Genomic DNA, 26,145 nt, shown 5'->3' on the forward strand with positions numbered 1-26,145 from the left:
GCAGAAAATTTAGACCAAATCAGAAGCATGTAAAAGAAGTAATAAACAGTTTTTTCCTGAAACAGCTTAAAAAAGTTTTAGCTACATATTTTCAAAAAGTGGTCTGACATTAGATGAGTTTGAAAATCCTATAAAATTTACAGTTATGATTCTGGTTAAAGATGTGTTGTATTAGAAAAGTTACCTAGAGCCCTGATAAAATTTGAATGCTATTGGCATTATTGCTTTTTGTCTTCCTTCACTGGCTGAATTATGTTGGGGTTTTTTTTTAAATCCACTTCAAAACATGAACTAACAGACCGAGTTGTTAACCAGCAAATGTATGTGGGTTTAAAGGCAAATTCTAGTGGGCGTCCTAACCCAATGTGTTATTTCATCATACAGTGTTCCACTTTTCTAATTTATCACCTGCGATAATAGTACAGGAATTCATATAGAGGGACTACATCCTACCTCCAGGATGCTGGGCAAGATTCACAGCTGGTGTGAATCACTGTGACTTCACTGTGCTTAGACTGAAGGACCACACTCATTCTTGTGTGTGAAAAGCCTGTTGTGTAACAGAAGTATTAAGGCCACCCAGTATAAGTTTTCTTCACTGACTTTTTAACATGCATTGCATCATCTTCCTTAAACTATTAAATGTGCTTATCTATTACTCAGTCTTAAATGCCATCTTCACTCATGTTCTGTATTCTCCCTCTGATGGTCTTTTGGTTCATCTACAGACATTCCTGATAACTTTGCATATTCCAATAAGAACCTTAGAAGTATCGGAAAGAAAAATGCATGTTAGGAGAGATGCAGATTAGTATTATTTGTCTCAATTGAACTGTTTTTGAGCAAACATTCTTTCATTCTGTATCATTTTTAAACACATATTTTCTAACTGTTCTGATTATTTTCCTAAAACATTTTGGTTTTGCTATGGTGCCCTAACTCTAATAAATATAGGCACTATAAATCCACTGGGATTTATTTTAATTTGGGTAGACCTGCTGGTTTACTCTTTTGCAGTGATAAGGGTGGACTTGTGCCCTTTTGGGTTTTGTTGGGTTTTTTAAAATTTGGCTTAATCTTTTCTTTATTCACTAGGGCAGCATTTCCAGATGGATATATTTCTGGCTTGCAGTAATGTAGAAAGACATAGGTGAGCTGTTACCAAAAAGATCCCCATTATTAATGCAAAACAGAAGCAATTTGGAAGAAAAAGGGGATCATGAAGTATATTCAAAACGAGCATACAGGATTCTGTTCTAATGATAAAAGCCATGTCTCTTAGTGACAGTCACTGTCTTGAAGAAAAATACTTTGCATCAGCATGATGGCAAAGAGATGCAGTGTAGCAAGGAAATTATAGGAAAGGTTTTCTTTGAGTTCTTTACAATGGAAGTACCGGGTGCTGTTCCCCTGTAAGTAAAAAATTTGATTTTTCCCTGGCTGTTACCAGTCAGCTTGTCTGGCATAATCATTGCTGAGAAATTGTTTTAGTATAAATGAGTTATTCCCAAGTGAAGACACTCTGTTCCCAGTAGAGGGAATTTACGTTTCAGTTATGATTACTTCATTTTGTGAGTAGTCTAATTATTCCAGAAGACAACTACTTACTGTTCCGGAATGAAGTGTCCACACAGGGAGCCATTGTAGCGTAGTTTATTCAATATACAGTAACTTTGTGCCAGGCAGTTTTTCTCAGAAAAGCTTTTGAGATTTGCATGGAAGTTGAATCCCTGTTTTATATTAAGATAATATAGCTTATCACCACGCAATTAAATTTTGTCATTTAACCTTGATTTTTCAGAACATTTGCAGTCTAGTCCTTTATATAGGTTCATAATTACAATTAAATAGTTGATAAGGCCTTTAGAAATTTAACACTAAAGAGCAAGCCGCTTTCTCTCACTTCCTTTAATAAACTTACTAAATAATAGGGATTCTTTAATCTTCACAGATCATAAAAAGATATGAGTAGGCTACATTAGAACAAATTTGATTACTGTCTTGTAGCTGTTTTCCATAACTGAATGTTCCTATTAGTATAGAATCTGAAAACTGCTCTACATCCATAAAGACTTGTCATCTTTTGAAAACAGCTGACATCTACCAAGTACAGCTGCTACAATTAAATAGCCTTCTTGAAACAGGCATCTGAATTAGAATGAGAGCTTCTGTCTTCTCCTAACATGGAGGTCTTCAGCCTTTGTTGAAGAAAATTGGATGAGAAAAACCAGAAATGGTGTGTTTCTTTAAAAAGAGAAAACCATTTGTTAAAATCTCTGGCAAAGTTGTGTGCACAAGCCTGCAGGGAGACGAACTTTTTCATTTAGGAAAAATAGCAATCTGTTTTCTTAAGCTATTAAGAGACAGCATGAAGTAAGGGGATGAAAGAGTTGGATAACTCTGAAACTTCCACTCTTCCAGTCATGGAATGATGCTTCTTATCACTGTTTATTCTTACAGGTAAATGTGAGAAGTTACTACTGTTAAGATTGACTGTCTTCAAATAAAAAAACACATATAATGGAAGCTTGGTACTCTCTTGATTTGTGGGTCTTGTAAAAATCGGAGTTTGTGCAAAAATTCTTAAAATTGTAAATTGTGTCCTTTGTTTTCAAAATTTTTACAGCTTTGAAAGTTCTGCAGAACGGTGATTGTAACTATCATTAGACTAGTATTATTCCATACCATTCCACAAAATAATAAAGAGAAATATCAATTAACTTGATAAAACTGACCTGAAATTTCCGTCCTCAAGTATAATATCTGTTGCCATGTGTTTAAAAATAAAATAAACTAGCTTTGTCTTTGACAAAAGCCAACTCTTCTACTGCAGCTGCCATTTTGCCCACAATACATGGACAAGTGGATTATATGCAAATTGCAGTTAGGCACCTAAGATGAGGAAAAACCTAGGAATTAAAGTTAGGCACTGCTCTCTCATTTTTACTACAGCCAGACTCTTCACCAGAAGAAACTTGTTTGTTGAATAATGGTATTTTGTTTTAATGCAAATAATAAAGTATAAATAATACAAAATAAAATGTAAGTTAGCTGTATGTGCTCTTTTTTGCTGGTTTTAAAAATATTTTCCCAGTTAGTTAGAATATATGGCCAGCATTTTCTCAAAGGTAGTTAATCATACATAGTGACATATGGAATATATGTCTTACTAGTTAATATATTGCTAAAGCAAATAATGTTTCTCATTTATTTTTAACCATGAACAGGATGAAGAGAGTATTCCAATAACATACCGAGAGTTACCTGAATACAAAGAACTGTTAGAGTTTAAAAAACTGAAGAAACAGAAACTCCAGCAGATGCATGCAGAAAGTGGATTTGTGCAGCATGTGGGATTCAAGGTGAGTTTAAGAGATATTATTCTGTTACGTGGTGGACTGTAGAAGTTTTCAAAGATAACATGGTTTGGATTTCCTAAAAAGGCTTTGTTTAATATAGCAGGTTTAGTTCCTTAGTTCCTGTTCAGTCTCTGCTTTCTCTCATCTTCTTTAATAAAAACAACCCAAATAATTCACTCTCTCCAATAGCTCAGGTTTCACTGAATACTGATATTATATGGAAATTAGTAAGCATACTGTCTTTTCCTCATTCATATTATGAAAATACAGCTCTAGAGCCAGGTTAAATCAGTATAGAATTCCATTTGACACTACACTCTATTTTGACAGTGATTCATTGATGGTAATTCTCTGATTATGAATTTGGAGTACTTTGCTTCCACCTGAGGCCAAAGAAGGGACAAAGAATTTTAATGAGAACGCTATTAGATTAATTTTTTTGTTTTGTAGCAACTTCCTAATCCTTTCAAGTAATAACTCACAGAACTTGAAGCAAGGATGCAAAACAATAGTTATGTGAAATTAAGAAAACAAACTTTAAGTTAAAATAATGTGTTGTCACAGTATCAACCATTAGTAGGCAACATGAACGAAAAAGCATTCTCTAAATAAAATTTTCTGGTTTGCAAGGGATTTTCTGGTTGCTACCTTAGAACAGTTTCTTCACCTTGTTTAGTGTTATGCAGTTAGATTTATTTTGTGATACCCATTTATATAACAATGCAAAGATATTCAGTTTAAAGTTCAGTTCAAAATTACTGGAAAATTAAGACAGCCTTGTTGACATTGACAGACTTAATCATGGTGTTAGACCACCAAGGTGCTTTTTATTTTTGCCCCCCCCCCTTTTTTTTTTTTTTTTAAGTTGGCATTTTCTTCCCCAAAATTCAAAACCTTGATCAGGCAGACCAGACTTCTAGCTTCTAGGTAACAAGCTAGTTGCTTTTTCTACATAAAATTACTCTGAAAAGTAAATTGTCATTATGCAGTGTCAAACATTCAAAGTTTGAAAGTTTCTTTGCAATCTGAATTTGATTTTATTATGCATTATAGTAAGCTATGAAATTGCATGATTATATACTATTTTCCCTCAGCAGTGCTGCCTTGCTCAGTGCATGGGCTGGATGGAGCTCACCTAATAAGCAATCATTCAGAACACTTTGGGTTCTGCATGGCCTTCAGCCTCATTTACCTACACATTATTCAAACTCTACTTTGAATGTTGAATTATTGAATCCCTGGGGGGCTTTTTATGGCTTTCATTGCTATAATATCAGAGCACTTTGCAAATACTTTTTTTTTCCTTAGGAAATGAAAGGCATGGTATTATTTCTGTTTCACAGGGGAAAGAGAGGGAAGCTGGAGCACAGAAATTAAGGTCAAGGGTTTCCACTATCTTGGTTCTCAAATTGACATAACTGGACTCAATTTTTATTTTTTTAATTATTTTTTTAGAGTATTTAGCATTATACTGAACTTGACATTTTCAGATAAAAGTTCTGAGTATGCTTAGTTCCTCCTCATTATCAGCCCTCAAACTCTGAAAGTCATCTGTGGAAGGAAGGGATGCAGCTGTGACAAATCTGTATGGTGCAAGGTGTGTGTAACCCTGAGTGGATTAGTTGTGGCCAGGAAAGAGCTGTTCTGTGAGTGGGTTTCACAGATGCTGTGAGAGAACTTCAGGCTCTGAAGGTGGATGAGCTGTGGGAGCACAGGCTTGTTTCTTACATTCCTTTTTCCTTTTCAATTGTGTCCCTGCAGCACTCTTCAAAGTTCAGGTTTTTGAAAAGTTCTCCTTGCCTCTGAGTCCCATTTTCCAGATTTCTTTTTTTTAATCGAATATCTTTGCATTTCTGCCCCTCTTCTCTGCTATTGTGAATATTTCATCCAGTCTTGATGTTTCATTTGTACTTTTCCTCTTCTTCATGCCATACTCTTCTTGCACTTAGCTGCTGTTGTGTTGTCCCAGATTTGTCTCAGTTCTTGTCTTCTTGCTCAGCTTTAGTTTTATACTTCTATTTCCTTCCCTGAATGTGTTGTCCCACTTCCTTCCCAGCCGTCTGGCTTTTAGTTCCAGCGCACCTATAATGTGTTACCATATCTCCTGAGTTTGAAAGTGCATCAGTCTGACCTGTCATGTCCTGATCTGCAGCCGAACAACAGCCTCCCAACAGGCTCTACTGGTCTAGTCTCACTGCTTTCTTCTGCCATGCAAAGTCAGACTGTACTGAGACATTTCACATGGTGGGATTATAGAAACATCACGTTCATGTATTGTGTTGCAGCAGTTCTTAAAGCCACGTGAGGATAAGCAGTGACTGCAGGCAGGACTAGGTCTGCTTTCGTTGAGCAGGAGAATAATGTCAACATGGAGCATTTGGGGAGTGGGAAGGAAAGCGAGAGAAAAAGACTGATCAATCCTCAGGGCTCTGAAGGACCTCTTCTACAGTATGAGGAGTTCTTTATCCATGAATATATTATGGTCTGTGATGAGGAATTCAGCTGTGTGGGCTAGTATTAATCGACCTGCATACATGCCTTTCTATATGGTGCGTTGGTGTGTACAATTACTAACGTAAGTGATTAGAGTTGCTTTTTTTTTCAATACTCTCCCATCTGCTTCACAGTGTGATAACTGCGGAATTGAACCTATCCAGGGTGTTCGGTGGCACTGCCAAGACTGCCCTCAAGATATGTCCTTGGATTTCTGTGATTCTTGTTCTGACTGGTGAGCAGCATACACTTTTACCTGTTATTTGTAATTAGCTTGAATATCTCTGTGGCTTAATTACTGCGTATGTTAGAAATCTTTGCTCCAGCATAGGACACATCTCATGTGTTGGGTGAAGTGGAACGTACTTCAGCATGTATTTGTGGAAGATATATTTAGTAAGCATGTTCTGGATGTATATTTTTTTTTTTCTTAATACAGTGGACAGATAGATTTGGTACTGTTAAATAGTGGGGGGAATGATACTTTATGAATTAATTGTTTTAAATTTGGTATGAATCTGTTACTATGATCACTGTTTCTGAAAGTTAAAGATAAGGAAAATATCTGACTTTTAAACTGTTATCTTTTTCTTTCCCTTGCAGTCTGCATGAAACAGAGATTCATAAGGAAGATCATCAGTTAGAACCTATTTACAGAGCAGAGACATTTTTAGACAGAGACTACTGCATGTCCCAGGGCACCAGTTACAATTATCTTGACCCAAACTACTTTCCAGCAAATAGATGACATGGGAAGCAGATCTACCATCTTGGGCTTACTATCCTCTTTGAAAAATAACAATGGCACCATTGTTAATTCTGTGCACATTTTGGAAAGACTCTGCTTTCCATGAAATGTCACTCACAGCATGACAGCTTCCTGGGTGTACTTGTCAAACTACAGCTTTGAGCTGTCATGGTTCTAGATCACTGAACAGCAGCTGAACATTCCTAGTGTGCAGAAGGTTTCACTGGGAGACTTTTCTTTCACCACGTTAGTCATTTTTAGGTGGTGAGTTTAAACACAAAAGAAAAACATACAAAAGGGTGAGCCAGAATTGAGAGCACACATTAAAGATAGAGTAAATTCCAAAGGCTTTGAAGAACTTGGTTATAATGAGATCCAGAGGAGATGAAGTATTTATATAAAAACAGTTTAGTAGCTTGCAGTTTTGTTGTGAAATAGTTTTCAGCACAGTAACTGACTTCTTTAGGCAAGGTTTTAACCAATGACGGTGTTTGCTTCTAGGATGTACTCTAAAAAATACTCACTGTCTCAGCGATGGTTGGTTACAGGCCTTTATTAAATCGGAGCTGCTTAATCACATTGACTTTCAATTTTTTTATTTTAATTTTTTTTTTTAACCACAATGAACTCTATTTACCAACAGTGAAGCACTACAGGGGGCAACTGTGGCATTGCTTCCTTAACCAGCTCATGGTGTGTGAATGTTATAAAATTGTCACTCAGATATATTTTTTAAATGTAATGTTATATAAGATGATCATGTGATGTGTACAAAATATGGTGAAAAGTGCCAGTGGTAGTAACTGTGTAAAGTCTCTAATACTCAACATTAACTCCTTTAAAATAAAATACACAGCCTTCTGCCTCTGTATTTGGAGTTGTTAGTGCAACTCATCAAAGAAAACTGCCTAATATAAATCATATATATGGTAATAATTTTTCCTCTTTTGTAGTCTGCACAAGATCCATGAAAGATTGTATTTTTATTACTATTTAAACAGTGATTAAATTTAGCCTGAGCAGTGAGCAAGGGTTCACATGCATTCTTTTATACTGCTGGATTTTGTTGTGCATCATTTAAAACATTTTGTATGTTTCTTCTTATCTGTGTATACAGTATGTTCTTAAATAATGTTCAATTGTCAGGAGAACTGTGAGAAATAAACTATGTGGATACAGTCTGTTTATATATAGAATGCTTGCTGTGACTTCCTTTCTGTGTAGTTCCCACTTTTTAATCAAGATGGAAAACATTAAAAGGACATTTTAATGGGTCAGACAAATATTCACTATGCAGACCTGCAAGATGCCCAGCGCCTTCCTCTGCTGTTAATTTCAATGGGAACTGATGGTGCTCTGCGCCTACTAGGATACGCTTCGCCTTTTGCAGGATTAGCATTTTAGTCTTCTCTTATCTGACAGACTGTTCTTTTTCAGATCGCAGAAATTCAGAGTTCAGTAGCCTCGGTACACTGTATACCATTGTCTGAGAAGCTTTGTAATTATTGTGACATATTTTAGTTAATATATTTTCTATTGAAATGTATAGCTTGTGATTCAGAAACACTTGATTATTTTATAACTGTAATAGACTTCCAGTTGCTTTGAAACTTGAATACTCAGAGTAATTAGCTGGAAAAGAAATTAATTTGACTTTAAAAGATGGCAATAAGAAGGATAATTGGCTGGCTGCACCTAATAACTTTAACTATAAACTGATCAGTATTAAGTTTTGCAATAAATTTAGGTGTAGTTATTTTTTGCTTCAGAAAAAAATAATTTTAAGCATTTAATATATTTAGAAGGTAATACAGTACAGTTACTAAAACACTGAGCAAGTATCATCTGTAAACATATCTCACATATGTAGTATACTTAGATAAATTTAATAAACCTTAAAAAAATACAACACAAAAATTCCCATGATGTATTTTAGTTTTTAATTGGAAAAGATACTGCTCTGAGAGGCTCTCTAATACAATTTAAAAATGTGCTTTCCGCATCATTCATGCTGTTTATAGGAAGCTAGAGTTGGTGAAGGTGTAGTATCAGGGAGAGAATCTGTGGCAATCTGTTTTCTGTTGAAACCCTGAAAAAAATACTGGAAGAAAATAACAGAAGTACATTAGTGCAAATATGATTAAGTGCAAATACTCAGTCATCAATTTAGGATAGCCTGGGAAGAACAAAAAGCCATGGTATAACGTGAATGAGATTAGAAGCAGAAAGAGAATTTATAGTCTGAATCACCCAAGAAGTGTCTTGGATAAGTCCTCTTTTTATTGAATATGTATAAATATTTATATTTCCATATGCATGCATATACAGCTATTTCTCTTGCATACATTATGAACATATGCAAATAGATATCTAATGCACATACACCCAATCAAGCATGGGAATTTTTTTGTTTTGTTCCACAGAAAAAATCTGAAGAAGCAGAAAGAAAAATTAAACTGAAACTGTGTTAAATAATTTTTGTAATTTGATTTAAAAAAAAAAAAAATACTAGCAGGTGATTGTTGCCTTTGCTCCCATCCCGCACAGATATGATACTCCACACTTTTTAACTTATATTGTAATTAGAGGTAATAAAAAATACTCCAGAAACAGCTTAAAGCTGTTGTACTGCAGACGTTACTGGTCACTTAATGGCACTGGCCTGGGCTGGAGAAGCACTTCCTAGAGCATCAGAGGTAAAATGTAGGCTATGAAAGGACCCAGGGAAGAAGGAACATCCAAGATGTGAAGGATAAGAACATATCTAAAACAGTCCCTTAAAAAATAATTGAATTAGCGTTTACAGGGGAAATGCCAAGGAAGAAAAAGAAAATGGAAGAATCTGCCCTGACTGGAGAAGGGACATACTCTGTAAGCATGCTGATTTGAGCTCTATTTTCAAGTCCTGTACTGTGCTTTAAAAAGGATTAAACCCACATATACTGTACCAGAAATCATTACTCCTCAGTTTTGTATGTTTTATTTGTATTATGTCTTCATTACAAGAAAGGTAACTTTAAAAATACAAATTTGCTGCATGAAGTACAACTTTGACAGTAAAAGCAGTCATGCAACCCACTTCAACTGTGAATTCATCCAGTAGTTCCAGTAAGAGGATGCAACTACTTTACAGGAATGTCAAACAAGCTTTTATTTAGCTATCAGAATACCAAAGAAACTCCACAATATTTTGGTTAACTTAATGGAAATACCATATGATTTTTACAGACCTTTTTGCAGATATTACAGATAAATGGCTTACTAAAGATGCAAGCAATATGAATAAAATAATCCCTGACATCTTCCTCCCCGCCCCCCACCCCCCAAAGTTCTGTCAGTGCCAGTACAGGACAAGAGATGATGATCTTTGTTTTGCATTTGGAGCACATCTGAATATGATTTAAAGACTTCTTCATACATTCTGGCTCATAGTCAACTTTATATGTAGAATTTAATACAGTGAAACTGCTGTTAATATGGATAATTACTGGATTGCACAGGTAACTCTACAATACAGTCGTTTTCACCTCAGCTCACAAAACTGGGAGGTCATCACTTGTAATATCCTGCAATTTCCAGCAGAAAACAAGGCTGTATCAAAAATGGTGTCTGCTCCACGATAATGGATTGATTGACTTCCACAACATTCTGCACCCTCAATTAATTTTTCTGCTTCTTGTTGTAATAGTGTTCTAGGGATGTGTGAAAAGTTTATTTTGACTCCCAGCTTGGCTAATTCCAGCTGTCTTACAGCTGCATCTAACATAGTACAGATCTTAGTCACTGAAACCTAAGAACAAGCGAAAGTGATACCACAAAAAGTAATACTCTTAATTAAAAGAAAATAACCAGTGGGAAACTTGTACATACTAATCTTAAAAGTGAATGTGCTAAATGGTGAATGAAGTGGCTGAAGAGCTCACTGCTGGCCAGGCACTGTCTGACTCCCAATCAAATGTATGAGATCATGAAACACAAACCACAGCTGCTGTTCACCATGCTGCTTTTAACCCGTGAAGAGCAAACCACCAATAAAACAATATACAGTGTAGAGTTAGCATACAGACCACTCTCTATCAAGTGTATTGTCAGAACAGAGAAAAAAATTTCATCTAAAATAACATACCACATGCACAAATTCCAGATACCTCTCAAGAAAGCAGTATTGCTTTGAACAGCATGCTCGTCATGACTGTCAGGTGCACGTGAGGTTGTGTACACAACATTACTGTGTTTCTCTTGAAAATGCAAATGCTGCCTCTTCCTTTTTCAGAAAAGAGTCAATTGTCTTGCAGACTTCCAGAAAAACATCCTCCTGTGTTCCTTCTGCATCAACCTGGGAAGTAGGTAGAAAACGTTAGTTTTGATTAAGTTGCAAAGAATTATCTCAGAATCTAAATATTGGCACAAAAAAACTGGTCCAATATAACATAGAAGTTGTTCTGTTTCATGTTACAAGCATCCTGATGTAGAGGAGCAGCTTCCATAAACCAAATTATTCACTGTGTTTCCACAGATTTATGGCAGAAGACTGTTGGCTCCATCATCTGGAGCAAAGTACGTTAAGCAAATGAGGGAGCTTAAGCTCCTTCTAAATACTGATGTTTTAAAGTAAAATTACACCTCTGATATACAGAACAGTTTCCAAAGTTTTTAGAAACTCTTAACATTTAATATCGTCCAAAAGAAATCCAATAGAATAATTTTGATATCATACCATTAATGACAGGAATAGCAGTGACTTAACTGATTTCTTGTCATCTGAAGTGTCACGAGCATGTAATGCTGTGACTGACCTAAAAGCTTTCAAATGGCAGTAAGTTGGTGTGGTTGTGTGTTTCTGTGCATTTGTCCTTGCAGGCCTGGTGAATTGGTTCTGGTTTTATGACGACCTTTGGGCAACACGTGTTTTACAGCAGCACTGGTTTCGTTGTACCAAAACTCACTTCCATTGAAAAAATTTTTTTCTTTAACACCTCAAAGATTCTGTTTTGGCCAGAGGTTCTCCAGGCTGTTCAAGTTTATTTTTCATGACTGGACTTCAACAACAAGAGCAATTTATTCTCCTGTGCTGAGGAAGAAAGTGCTGCATTTTACCAAAGAGGAATGATGATTGTAGCCAGTAATACTTCCGTGTGTTCCCTAGAAAACTCAGGTAGCACTGAGCTTTTCTGAGCGGTAAGTTTCACACCCATCCCTTGCAGTGCATGTCCTGCAGGTCATTCCTTGAGGAAGGAGAGCTGTCTATTGCCTTTGCAGTAGTGACAGAGGCAGCTTTCATGCTGGCTGCGTACACCATGCAGACTGCACCTGACAATTACGCAGTTCCTCTCAGCTGCCTGGTGAGAGCCTTGATTCTCTACTCAAAAGCAAGCTTCCTCTCTGCTCCTCATGCTTAGTCTTTCAGGCATGCGTCCGTGCAGTTTGCACATGTGTAACCTGACCAATGACAACTTTGCTGAAGCCTGTTTTTCTGAACTATGTGTTGCATTTTCATCTCCAAGTTGCTGACTTGGATGCCAAACTATTGCAATGTTTAAAGGGGACATTCCTGACCATCATACTTTCTGCCACCGCTTTGTTCTGCAGAATACAAGGAATTTCAAACTCCAAAAAAATGTATTTTAGAAATAGGCCATGAAATTCTTCTCAGATATGGTGTTGGCTTGCAGACAGCTCCTGTACAGTTTGACTGCACCCAATATACATTCAAGTCCCTCGGTACTAAGTCCTGTGTGGGAGTCAGCAGCTGCTCCTTGCAGAGATCCAGCAAGGGACTGCATTCATGCTCTGTAGCTTGGTTTCACTCTTGGTGGCACCCACAGATGCTGCAAAGTTTGGTCCCTTGTTGCATCCTGTCAGAAGTGCTGGCACACCCAGCCAGTCTACCTCCACACGCTCTACAGTTCCAGCACTGGAAATGACCAGCCTGGCCAAGCTTTAAGGAGCCATGCTTGACTGGGTTCCACCCCCTTGGACTCACTGGAAGGGGATCTTACAGTCCGAGCTGAACTATCCTCTCCCCTCTTGGCAAGCTTTCAGAAGCACAGTTCTCTTGCTTCCCTTGCTCGCTGTCACATCGGTGTTTGCTGACATTGCTGCTTTGTGTAATGCTGAAGTATGGACATGCTGCAACAGTTTGTGAAGCAGCAGGTGGTGCCTCAGAAAGGTCAGTTCTAAACAAGGGCTGCATGTCTTTCAGAAGCTTTCTATGCCACAGAAACAAAGGGTTCAGGAAGTGGTTACTTACTAGTAGCAAAGAGAAAAGGGGAATGGTGAGGGTGTTGAGACACCAGCCCAGGTTGCCCAGAGAAGCTGTGGATGCCCCCTCCCTGGAAGTGTTCAAGGCCAGGCTGGATGAGGCTTTGAGCAACCTGGTCTAGTGGAAGGTGTCCCTGCTCATGGCAGGGGGGTTGGAACTAGATGATATTTAAGGTCCCTTCCAACCCAAACCATTCTGTGATTCTACGGTGAACTGTTCTGAACCAAATGCCAACCTTCTCCAGTTAGAATAAAACTAGAAACTCACATTTCAGCTGCTATGAGGCTGCTTATTTTTCTGTCTCAACTGCTAAGCCAATATCTATCCCACAGAAAATATACTTCACACAGGGTGAAGGCCACAGCCATTTCAAAGCTCTCTTGTCTTAATATGTATTTTTATTATGTCTTTGTTTCATAAATACATCTGCACTGGATAACTGATCTAACCTCATCAGCAGAGCTGACTACCACTGGCTTTTTGGCAACCTCTTCTAGAACTGGTAACTGATACTCAGGTCTAGATCTAGGCCATTGTGATGAAGAATTAGGTTTGTGAGCACGGAAATTGCTGCCCTTTATGACTGGCTGAAACACTGCCTTCCTAAATGTCACAGTAAAATATGGATGAGCGTGACTAATGATAGCCCCAGTGCTTCCCATGCTGGCCTCCTATATAACAAAGGTCCAATTCATAAAACTAACTTAAAGTCGTGGCACAAAACTAACTTAATGTGACAATAATTCACAGCTAGTACCGCAGTAATTCAGTGACATTCTCTGCAACTCCAGGAGAGAAAACTGTGTATTTCTCTTTCATAGATTGTAACAAACCTTGTAAATTAGGACCGTTTTCAAGGTTATTCAAGGCTACTTTCTTCTCTTAAAAGCAAGATCCAGATACAGTTTTCCATAGTGCTTCCAGTTTTCAAATGCCACTATGGCTTTAGGTAACTTCAAATACAGAGAAATTTAATGAGCTCATATGAAAAATGACTGGAGCAATAATCTTCATAGTACAATGTCACTCCTTCTGGCATTAAAATCAGCCAATTAAATTTTCTGTCATCAAATCTCCATTTATTGTAGGTTTGGATTTAGAACCCTAAATGTATACTGCCACTGAGAAAAACCCAACTGTCTGTAGAGACGATGGCTGAGGACCACTGCTTTCAGAAAGATACACTGAGACTCTGGAATAAACTCACTAATTAGAAGCTTCTTTTTGAAAGTCAGTGAAGTTCAGCTCTGTTGTCACCAACATTCATATCTTTGTCTTTAAAAAGAGCGTCAAAAACCTCTCTGAGACAGTGCAGTACCTGGTTCTCCAAGCAAGGCATCAAGCTGTAAATCCAATGGAAACATGCTGCCCTGATACCTATCTGCATTTGGCATGAATTTGCTATTGTGTTTTATCTATAATCGCCTGCTAATGTTTCTGATGTATCTTTCTAGGCTGGTATCTCATCTAATGGGTCACAAGCCACCAAGGGGAGTGACATAGAAACACTCGTTCCTTTGTTCCTCACCTACTTACCTGCCAGGGTTAATGATTCTCTGACAACCCTTCAAAAGACAGAAATAAATTACATACCTGCTATCACTATTAGCATTGATCATCCCTTCTCTAAAGGGAAAAGTACACATTTGTCCCTCCCCAGAGAAACTTCTAACAGGGGATCAGCATAGGAGGGCTCAGAAGTGGAAGACTGTGAGAGAGTGGATAGTCACTCGTTCTTTCATAATGGTTATGGAAAATGTTTGCAGTAAGAATCCAGTAAGTATTGCTTACCCAGCATGTGACTTCAACTGATTTTAGAAAGAAACAGTAGAACAACACCATAGAAAAAGAAAAAAAGAAAAAGAAAGAGAAAGAAACAGAAACAGAAAAAGAAATGCATTTTGGTTGAATTTTGTAGGCTAAGCTTCCATAGTGTGTGATCTGAAATAGTGAAGGTTTTGGATATCCTTGAAAATGCTCTGCTATGGACTGCCTACCTTATTTGTTATACTCATGCCCCTTTTCTTCAGATGACTTTGAAAAGAGAACTTGTATTTAAGACACCTACTAGATGTTTTACACTAGCTAGGTAGGATCAGTTTTGTCTTGCTTGGCTACCAAGCATTGCTCTTCTCCATTACTTACTACATTCCTACATACTGTCACTTGAAAAAAGCTTTAAAGGATGAGTCAGATATTAAAAACAATCATTTTTTTCTCTCTCTTTCTTCTCGATTGACAGAAGGCCATATATTCAAAGGTATTTGCATTTAGCCATGTTAAAACACAACTAGGTGTCTACTAGATTTTCAGATGCACTTTTCTTTCCAGCTGCCTTGGAAATCACTGAGAAATAAATTTAAAACCAACAGTATCTACCTGCTTACTACAGCTACCACAGTACATTTTGTTTCATTTCATTCATCTGAAACATCTGATTCCCACAGAATCAGGCAGCTTGCAACTGTCATTTTTGTGAGTGGTGCTTTCAGTCCTTGCACTTTCAGATGAGGTCTTTGTTAAAAAGCACCCACTTGCTGTCCTTAGCAGCAGGTGGGTGATCTATAACTGACTATGAAAGAAATTATGGAATATTAAACTATATACCCAAAACATGATTTTTTAAAAAAATAATTGGAAAATTTCTAACTTACTGTTACAACTACTCTACCTTCCAGAACACAATTTGGAATATTAGTGCCTTAGCAGAAAAGTGAGCAGAGGACACTGTCATTCTTTGACCTGCATTCTTCAGTCAGTTTATCTTTCCTTGTAAATACATTCCCATGAGTTACATCAGTTTTTCATCTCAGCTGGGTGGCTGGAAGGATCACTGTTATTTATTCCTGTCAGGTTCACAAATGTTTCATCTGCACCCAAATTCTCCACCCTTCATGCATGCGTCACGCTTCCACTGCTGAGCAGAAACACTGACAGGTAATCTTGGTCAAAGGGAAATTTCAGAATCCTGATCTTTTGGCAGCTTCATCAGGTCACTGTTCTTGTTCAGAGGTCAGCAGAATGCAAAAATGTTCAATTTCTAATATCTTATTAGTTATTTATGAATGGCTCTATGCACAATAACTCTAGGTTTAGAGAAGGTCATAAAATTGTAATTGATTAAAATGGGAATGCTGTTACAACCATATACGTTTGTCCTTCTGTGCAAGTAAAGCAAAGAGAATTCTTAATGACTGTGTTCTCAGACTTAGGATAAATCTAGGCTTTTATTCTTTCAAATTGTACTATGGAACTCAGAAGTTTGTAGAAGTTGCAAACAAAGCATGGAAGTGTCAGATGGGAACAAAATGGAAAATACAGAAACTAATACAGTTCATAAATCGTGTCATGTCAGTATTTTCCAAATATTGCTCAAATAAAGGAAGTAAAAAGCCATAATTTAATTCAAAAGGTCAAGCAATTTACCTTGCATAACTGTGTCTTCCTTTCATAGTATGCAATCAAAGGTTTTGATGCTTGGTAATAACTTTCAATTCCTTCCTTGATGGTTTCAGTGTTATCAGAGTGCTGACTGCTCTGATTTCTCATCAGAAGGCGACTGGTCATGGTTTCTGTAGAGCAGTCCAGGCAGAACACAAGTTTTGGTTCCCCAATCTAGAGGCAAATAAAAACAATAAGTATTCCGGCCACTGGCCTGGTAAAACTGATTTAGTTTGGATAACTTTAAAAAGAAATGCTACCAAAAGAGTAAGCAAGGAATTTATTAGCAAATTACTTTCATATTTGTCTATGCAGAAATTATGCTTATTAACAAACACCTCTTATTGTAGCAGCACTTAGAGGTCTCAGTATTCAGGATCAAGGCTATATGGAAACTGCCATTGCTACCTTTGTTGACAGCCCTTAAAGGAAGAAATATTCTAAAGGTAAATATTTCATGTTAGGCCTTCATTTGACTGAGGATACCTGGATTATGTTGACCTTTCTACTACCTTAATGACTTTCTAAGAGACAGCTGAAGCCAAAGGATTATGTCAGACAGTTCAATGACAGGCTTTTATCCATCCATTTTTTCCACACAGCCCAGAAAACACTAATGCTATTAGCAGCAGCAGTATTGGGTTTTGGGATTAAAAAAGCCAACAAGGCAGTTTTAACAGTGCAAAACACTTAGATTGAAAAGTTAAAAAGATCTCGGCTAAATCAATGATTAAAACAAACATCCTTTTTGTATAATTGGACCAGGATGGTGAGTTATTTCCTCCTAGCTCCAGATGAGGAATTCCATGGTCTGTTCTAAATTATAATAGAATAAATGAGGAATGATTCCTTTCATCAGTTATACCATCACCTTACAATGGGGATATGAAGGAGTCTACTGACTGGTAGGACCAGATAACAGTTTCTTGTTTGACATAATGAGTCCGATTGCTTTTGAAAAATCTATGGTTCTCTTACAAGTTTCAATGTAGCTATTCTGTGGAATTCAAAATGTTACAGAAATTTAATTCTTCCCAGTTAAAAACTGCAAAAAGTAATGCTTCTATCAGTCACTACAGCATTTTTTACTACTTTTTCTTTTTAATTACTGTTTTACTTACACAATTTAGCTTAAATAATGCATGCTGAGGGGACATCTGCAGGAAGCCAAACAAGTCTAATGTATTGGGTCTTTACTCTATTTTATTGGGTATCTTCCACCTGATGATATGGAACTTACAATTTAATATTGTTTTCTACTTCTCACCTAGAAGAAAGCCTGAGGAGGGAAGAGAGACATGAGCTTCTCTACAATTATGGCTAGCTAAAGTACAATTATATCATAGAACAGAATTGGGCAAAACTGGCTGGAGAATAAGCTGTTTCTAAATAGCTAAATCTATTTAGGGCTGTCAAGCTTTTAAGTATAAGCACTATTCCTGATGTCTTCTACATAGAACAGCTCTTCATTAACAATTATAATGCTTTTTACACATCATGTAGATATGTTGCATTATTCATTTGCACTTTGACACCATTAATTAATAAAGCCTGATGTCCACCTCTTTTCATTCAATTATAATCGCCCCTTAGAAAGAACTATAAAGCATTATCTCAGTAATGACTCATTTAAAAAAAGCTTCACAGACTTACTGAGCCGCTTACAGCCAGCTAAGTTCACCCTGTGAAAAGTGAAGTGGATACATGGATACAACAGGGATGACTTAGCACAGTCAAAATTATCACTTGAGGTCCTTGTATTTTAATCCAAGTGCCAAAGGCAGCTCAGGACTACAGGATCTTTTGCTGCTACAGTGTCTACAGGAACTGAAAGGGGCTTTGCTGTTGCACTGGATGCATCAAGACTTATTTGCCTGGCATTGCCTCAGTCCAGGACACTCCAATCTCTAAGTCCTACTTTATAGCACACAACAGTGTTCACAGGACATGACACATATGTCTGCCAGAAAAGCAGCACTGCTGAAATAGTTTCTTCTTCTACACAAAATGAAGAAATCCCCAGGACTTTTTAATAGTCTGTGGCATTTTAGTAAAGGAACTAATATATCAACATCTCTGTGAATGGCTTCTATAGCAAATCCTATTGCCCATTATTTTGTCCAGCTTCTGATGCCTAAATCTTGTAGGCTTTTATGGTAATCAACTAAATAAGCAGCTAAAGGTTCAGGGAGAAAACAGATGATTCAATAAAGTTTTATAACCTTCCAAATGCACGTAGGACATTTGTGGAGTGTAATATGACAGAATATATACTTAACTATTTCCCCTAGTTCACCACTTCTTTTCTCCTAAACCCTGGCAAATTCATGCATGAGGCTTATATAGAGTATTTTCTGCAGATTGAGAAATGTACAGCTGAGACTTCTCAGTAGGTCTTAGCACATATTGAGGAAACTGATAACGCTCTGAACTGCCATGCAGTCACTTGCAAAACGCTCTTTTTATGTCTATGCCACCTGATACTCATCACAAAAATTTAATCTGTGTTTTGCTGTTTCAAAGTGGCAGCAAGCTTTACCAGGGTTGGCAAAACAGTAAGAGATATTAACTGTGAAGGTAGGTGCTTTCATGAATGTACATCAATTAGTGCTTGATGAGATTTTCATGAGTATATCAGCCATCCACTGGAATAAGAAACATTCTAAAAATGGTGCTTTCCACTAAATGTGAATTGTTCCTGGTTTACATTAAATTTGAGTAAAATCAGTCTTTATTTTTCCTGATATTACAGAGTCTGTGTAGGTGAGGGCAAAAGCTGGAGTTGCTATATTGATGGGGTGCCAAAGTTTCAGTGATCAGCAGCACAACTCTGTTGGATTGGCTCTTTATGCAATCTCATTGCAATCAGCTAAAGACAGGGACTCAAGCAGCATCAGAAGTACAGTTGTATCTTAATAGGAGTTACAACAACATTACAATTATATGGTCACCTTGCTCTCAAACTCTTCTGCTTCTTTCAGCTCCCGGGGATACCCATCGATCAAGAATCCTTTTGTGTCCCCTAACTTGGAAACCATGGCTTCCTTCAGTAGCTCTAGGACAATACCCTGCATTGCAAAGAGAGTTACTTGGTAATTAATAAGAAAGATTGACAACTTTGTTTGTTACACTGACTTTAGTCCTACGCCCTAGAGAACTGCCTTGTTTTACTAAAAGCAGGTCCTGTGAATGCAGATGTTTTTCTTGTCCTGTAGGTAGCAGGGCACCCTACTTCTTCTTCTCTCAGGACCAGCTATGCTAAACAAATATAGTGCTGCAACCCATCCAAGAGTTCCCAAAGTGTCCTCTAGATAGCTGAGAATATTTCACAGATTCAAAATTAATGTTAATACCTGTGCAACTTTGGAGTACACCTTCCCATCTGATTGCATTTTGCTATGTCATTGATATAATTATATTACACGGAAAGTGGTAAGAGACCCATCTGACCAAACACCAAACACTGAAGAGCAAAGCAATCAAAATCAAGCCTCAGCTTTAGTTTCCCCTAAGCAGCACTTCCCAGTAACTTTCATTAATAAATGCATCCTATAATCTAGCTGCACTTGCTGAAGGCCCACCAAGAGTTGGGGCTGTGGACCTGCCATGTAAAAGTCAAGTCCAGCTGACAACACCACAGTCTATCTTCATAGTCTCCATTAAACTGCAGTCCAACTGCTCTGGGATGTCAGCCAGCTCTGCAGGGAACTGCTATAGGTATTGTAAATTAGAACAGCTGCCAGGAAGACCAGCTCTGAATCTGAAATATGAAGCTATAAAATGGACATAAAGTTTCTGTTTCCTGTACTTATTCTTACATTCTGCAATGCATAGCACAGCACCTGTCTCACTGTATTTCATGACTAAGCTGTTTCCTATGTGAGTCTGAAATGTAAAGAAATACTGGCATATAAGGGATAAAGAAGTGCCACAGATCTGTCATTGAGGAAACTTATGCTTCAAGTTGCAGATTAATTTTACTTAAATGGCAATCACCAGCTCTTGTCTCTTATTTCCACCCTTTTAGACAATCTACCTACCACTGCCTTTGTTTAACCATTAGGGCTCCAAATAAAACCATTGCTTACGCCAGGCACAGGTTCACCACATTCCGTGATGTCTTTGATCAATTTACTTCTCTCTGACAATGATGATAACTCATTTTGGAGAAGGTCACCAGGGGACAGATGAGTAAATCCGTATTTCTTGGCTAACTGTTCACACTGGCTACCTTTGCCAGAGCCAGGGCCACCTGTGTGAGGGAAAAATATCTTGAATTAGAAAAGAATAAATATCTGCCTTTTCTCAAAATATAGCAACCAAGAAAATGGGAGGAAATTGATGAGACTGCCTATTTTGCATCTTTTTTTTTTTTTTTTTTTTTTTTGGTCAAAGACACTTTATACGGTAGAACAAGTCATGTGCTGCCCTTCCAATACACTACCCTGCTGACTCAAAAATGTGTACCAAAGTTGAAGGAGTCACAACATTATGAAATCTCTTGCAGAAGAGAACCTGTTTCTAAAACCCTATTACCATGTAAAGGAAAAACATGAAACAGACAGCCAGTGGGGAAGGGTATTTGACTCAGTATATGTTTCGCTTGATACCTGCAACAAATATTAGCAACTAATGTTCACTGCATCCTTGGGAGGAAAATATTTTGCCCCCCGTTTGTGAAATGTGAAAGCATGGGCAAAGAGATGGTGAAACCTGCCTCCATTATGTGGAATGTGCACAGGTGTACAGTAACTAAACCCCTTTGCACCGTGGTAAATGTGAAAGCAAAATTTCACTGTGCTTGCACCCTTTCCCTGTGAGCTGGAGAGCTCTCGCGTGCTGGTGTGTCTGTCGATAACCAAGAGCCAGGTACTGGAGCTGCTAAACGCTGACAAAGGCTCGGTTGTGCTGCTCCCTGCAGCTGCCGTACTGGCTTGCTCTTCATGGATGCTGCAGGGAGGTGTCAGAGTAAAGTGCTCAGCAATGAAGGGCACATGGAGACCTTCCTTGCCACCACCCGCCCTCCTACACCCACAACTGGAGCTGGAAACCATATCTGAACCAGGCCCAGAGTCAAAGAGCCAGAGGGGTGAAGGGCTGTCTCAGCCCACAGGGTGCTCAGGTGAAGCTGCTCAAGTGATTTTTCCACAGGCTGAAGGGAAGGACCTCCCTGCAGCTGCAGGCTGGGTGCTCACATCTCCCGGGGGCCTGTGAGGAGACAGAGGGTGGAAGGAATGCTCAGGTGAAGGCTGTAGGTGTCTTCCTGATAGAAATGGCACCTCAAGCCTCTCTGCTTCCTTCAACAAGAGAGCTGCTGCCACCTCAAGAGTCTCAAAACTCTGGCAAGTGCCCTTTTTCTGGAGCTATCTCAGAGGCTCTGGACACTTCCTCACTCTGCAGGTGCTGGCATTGCCGTGTCCCACCTCCTTAATGGAGGTGGCTGGTTTTCCTTCCTCACCCTGAAGGCCAACCCTCAGAAACAGCAAATGCCTCTTCAGCTGCTCATTGAGCAGCAGCAGCAGCTGCTCCAGCCTGGCTGGAGAGACGGGCAGTCCATGAAAATTGCTGGAAGATGCTTCTCTGGAATCCCATTCCTGTGGCTGTGGCCTCCAGAGCTGCTGGCAGAGCTGAGGTGAGCTCCTTGGGAGGGCTGAACAGGCTGGGAGGGCTGGGGGCCATGTTGGTGCTGGGGCTGGGGCAGGGCAGGAAAGCCGACTTCTGTTGTGACAATATCAGGATTTGGGGAAAAATTTCAAGGTGTACAGCAGCATTTTTACAATCTGTGATGGATCTATTCAAGAGATCTACTGCAGTAGGAGGTAATTATACCCTTGTAGGGAGACAGTGCTCAAAAATCAAGAGGCCAAGCCAAGATGAAAAGAACTCTCCTCTTTTCAATGTTTTTTTTAAGCATGTGACTTGAGTATTTATCAACTGTTGGGACTTGAAAATATGACTATACAGTTCTATTATTTGGATTTAAGATGCTAGAAAATACGTGTTTTTCCTTTTTGTTTATCTTTCCACGAACAAATATAAGAATAACATGTTCACAACAGCATGAATTTGGCACCATCTCTGCCTGACTCGAACTTTCTTCTAACTTTTGCATTCAACTTAAGAAATAATTGCTTTGAGAATATGATTTTCAGATAAGTTAAAGTACTGTAGCTGAGAATAAGAAGGAATGGCTTCCTCTGCTGTAGCCTGGAGTATTTTACTTCAGCTTCACAAAGACAATTATCAGCCCATGGTGTGAGAACCACATTTGTGCTACGACTCTAACTAGAAGTATCTTTGTCACAGTTAGTTTCATTTTCTTGACAATGTGGTTTGCATGTTGTTCTCCTACTGCTTTAATAGGAAGAACAATACTCTTGTTAAAGCACCAATTGAAAGAAAGCAAGGAATAAACAAGAGTGGCTACAGAGAAATAGATGCAGAGAAATTATAGGCAAATTATCTGTAATGAGACAGTTAAATAACTGTAGTGGCAGTTAATTTTATTTCTGGTCTGTTTTAGTTTTTTAGAACAGTAAGTTTGTCTACACATTCTGTCTCTTGGCCTTGAATATATTAGCAGTGCAGTAATTTCATCCTATTTATTTGGTGTATATACACAGTATTAGAAAGAAACAGCTACAAAGATTATTCTGTTTCTTACATAACTGTTTCTCTTGTGTAAGTAGAGCTGAAACAGAAATTTCATAATGTCCCTTCATATACTAAGTAAACTAGATCTCTGTTTAGAAATAACAATACAATGACAATTTTTGGTTGTTTAGCAGGTAAATGTTCAGAAAAGTTGATGTGTTTCTATCTGTTAGTAATTTAAAAAAGAACACTGTCAGAATGACACAATATGCAAGGCATACAACATAATGAGAGTTACTGTCCCTTGAAAACATTAATTAAAATTGACCATGTTTATTCTTCATAGAAGAGTTCCAACAAAGCTGAGATTAAAATGCTGAGATCTTTAAAGAGGAAAAGACATAATTAAATAATCCTTATGTGCTGAAAATGGCAATTTTTATGGCCACTGCTATTAACTTAGCATCATTTGATGAGTAGCAAAGCATCCTACTGCTTGGTAAATGTATATGACCCACTTTACGAAGTCTTGTGCTTTCTTGTTGACGCATGAGATAGCATTTTTGTTTGGCCTGATCTTAGAAGAAGCTGAATGCCCCTGAGGAAATTCAGCTTTGAGGGCTGAACACATACGCAGCATTTACACTAGTATTAATTTACATGCCTGAAGTTCAAGTGCTAGTTAGTCTTGTCTCCGTCTGAAGGCCAGTATTTAATGTGACTGGAAAAGAACTATTTAGGTGGGAAAGAATATGAAAGTGCATTTCCTTACTAATTAGATACTTCCTTCCTGCTCAAGTCATAGACTTATAGGACTGCTACGTAAGCAGCTTTAACAGTAAATTAACCCTGCAGTTGTGAGGCTTACTATCATTTTGTACTGCTGTATTTTGTTCTTTTAGATGGTCCCTTTATTAAATCTATGCATTTTTAAAAAAAAAAAAAAAAGTAGTGATGTTTTCCCAATGGCTCAATTGTTAGGAGGAGGAAAATACGTCCCCACTCTTGTTGTGAAGGCGTAAGATTCTTTGTGAACACTGTAATTTTTCTGTATGCTGACATCTTTTACTCTGCCTACATATATTTTGGAAAACCAGTGACGGACTGATTCATAGTAACTTGCTATTCAGATTAATCATGTTGTCTTTTGATTTTCATATGACATAAAGATAAAGAGTTAAAGCCTAGAAAATGACTGTTGTGCTGTGACCTGTAAGCTGTAGGAGAATGTAGAACTACCAGCAGTTCTTCAATGTTAGCATACTTCTGTATTATGTTAGCATTGCTAAGTGCAGTACATCTTGCTTTAAAGCTCATTCATTAATTTAACAGAAAATTGCAGATTAGGCATATAAACACTTTGTATCAGTCGGATTACCCTTGGAAACCGAATCCTTTGTGTGTCCCTTTGTGCTTTCTGATACAAACAGTAAGTAAGTATCTGGAACCAAGGTACTAGATAGAGCATAGAAATGAAATACAATTCTGTATATTGCTTTTCTGTAGATAAGGCTGGATTAAAAGGTCCATTCACTCCTTCAGCACAGTTTTCCCTTCCATTATGTTGATTCAGCTGCCTGTGAAACTGTAAGGGGATCTTCTGGTAAATAACTTTCTGGTAGCAATGCTAACTTAGGTGGTCACATTTCCCCGTTTAATTATTGACTGCAGAAATGCTTCACAAAGAGCACTTCAAGGGGAGAAAAAGAGTGATCTCGGTGAGAAGGGAGCAATGACAACTGCCCAAGCAGCACTTCAGAATGTTTCACTGCAGCCTGCCTTAGATCAGTGAAAGATCTCAGTTTAAGAATTCGAGTCTCTTACATCTGGTTTCCCTCATGCACCAATTGCCCCCAGACTATGAAAGACTGCAAGCCTAGGCATGTGATTCAAATGCACTGGTCTGGCCTAGAGCACAACATCACAAGAAGATGAATTAATGATGCTAGAGGGAGCTGGGACAGCCACTGGGAGTGAGCAGGGACAGGACCAAGCAATGTGAGGAGTACGTGAACTGACTTTACTGCCAGAAATATTAATAAAGCAGAACTGTCATACAGACAGACTGAGATGTCTCTGTTTTAAACTTACCAAATCTTATGAGTTTGTTTTATACCAAAATACTATGAACATTTACATAAAATGCCAGCAGTAGGATTTACAGGAGAGTCCCACTATTCATTCTAAAATGTTTCAATTTCTAGACCTTGTTTTCATAATGAGTATCATCTCTGGATCATGGAAAAGTGATTGTAGGGGAAACCTAGCTGCACAATGGAGCCTCAGGAGTCAGAATTGAAATCAAATTAACACCAGTCAAGTTATCCTTATATTCAAGCTATGATTTTGGAGGACTTGATCAGTTTGGCAATTCTATCAATGCTACTTGAATTATTTATACAAATAAAAATAAGCCTTAGCTGCAGAACATGGCATTTGAAGGCTTCTCAATAGAAACAAACCTGGAGCACATGTTGGCAGAGTGATGTGATGTCCTGCGACACCAATGAGTTTTCATCCCTCTTAAAGAAAACATGGTGATCATTTCATGGAAAGTTAGAGAAAGCAGCTTTCATCAGCTTCTACAGTTAGCACTTGGACTGACTGGGGTTTTAATTATCAGCACTGCTGATCCTATGCCTGTCTGATTGTAGAAGGAGCTGTAATACAGGTATTGTAGAATAATTTAGGTTGTAAGTGATCTCATCTGGTAAAACACTCAAAGCAGTGCTAAATTCGGTTAGATCAAGTTGTTCAGATGCTTAGATCAAGTACGTCAGTTGTCTGACATACCTCAGACAAATAGGGAGTTTTGAGGTTTGTGGGTCTGGGGTTTTTTTGGTTTTGTTTTGGTTTGTTGTTGTAAGCACAAGAAGCTAGTGACTGCAGCTGATAACGTTTTCCCTGTAAGTGCAGGTGGCAATAATATCTTCTGTGTCAGCTGAAAAGCTGGCCTTATTTACACTGAGCTTAAACCATCATCAGCTTTGGTTTATCAGCAAGAACATAAGAAGGATTCTACAGAGGAAATTGCATACATTGACTTAAGTTTTAAACACTCCATTTAAGAGTAAGCAGGGAGCTTGTTTCTGATCCAAAGCGCAGAAAGATTCTTGAAAACTTTCTGCTTCAGTTTCAGCCTCAATCAGAGCCAAATGTGGTTATGTTTTACGAAACTCCTGCAGAGGATATGGAGGGATAATGCTCCCAGTATCTTTGTTACATATGACAATTTTCTGGATGTGATA

At 38.1% G+C, this 26,145-nt stretch overlaps 2 protein-coding genes across 2 annotated transcripts in view; one reads left to right on the top strand and one right to left on the bottom strand.

Moving 5' to 3' along the window:
* The window catches only part of ZZZ3 (zinc finger ZZ-type containing 3), a 30,813-nt gene extending 24,131 nt beyond the window's left edge, over positions 1 to 6,682 (top strand). The window contains exons 9-11 of the mRNA XM_010174418.2: positions 3,228 to 3,362; positions 5,987 to 6,087; positions 6,456 to 6,682. Of these exons, the coding sequence (XP_010172720.1) occupies positions 3,228 to 3,362; positions 5,987 to 6,087; positions 6,456 to 6,600 (381 nt within the window). The 3' untranslated portion in view covers positions 6,601 to 6,682. The remainder of the gene's footprint in view (positions 1 to 3,227; positions 3,363 to 5,986; positions 6,088 to 6,455) is intronic.
* Positions 6,683 to 10,711: 4,029 nt separating this feature from the next.
* AK5 (adenylate kinase 5) overlaps positions 10,712 to 26,145 on the bottom strand; it is an 87,447-nt gene continuing 72,013 nt past the window's right edge. Inside the window, exons 10-13 of the mRNA XM_010174419.1 lie at positions 20,392 to 20,555; positions 19,255 to 19,371; positions 16,289 to 16,477; positions 10,712 to 10,936 (exon numbers count right to left, since the gene is read on the bottom strand). Coding sequence (XP_010172721.1) covers positions 10,826 to 10,936; positions 16,289 to 16,477; positions 19,255 to 19,371; positions 20,392 to 20,555 — 581 coding nt within the window. The 3' untranslated portion in view covers positions 10,712 to 10,825. The remainder of the gene's footprint in view (positions 10,937 to 16,288; positions 16,478 to 19,254; positions 19,372 to 20,391; positions 20,556 to 26,145) is intronic.

The sequence above is a fragment of the Antrostomus carolinensis genome, unplaced genomic scaffold (genome assembly GCF_000700745.2).
Source record: "Antrostomus carolinensis isolate BGI_N321 unplaced genomic scaffold, ASM70074v2 scaffold14128, whole genome shotgun sequence".
Taxonomy (NCBI): domain Eukaryota; kingdom Metazoa; phylum Chordata; class Aves; order Caprimulgiformes; family Caprimulgidae; genus Antrostomus; species Antrostomus carolinensis.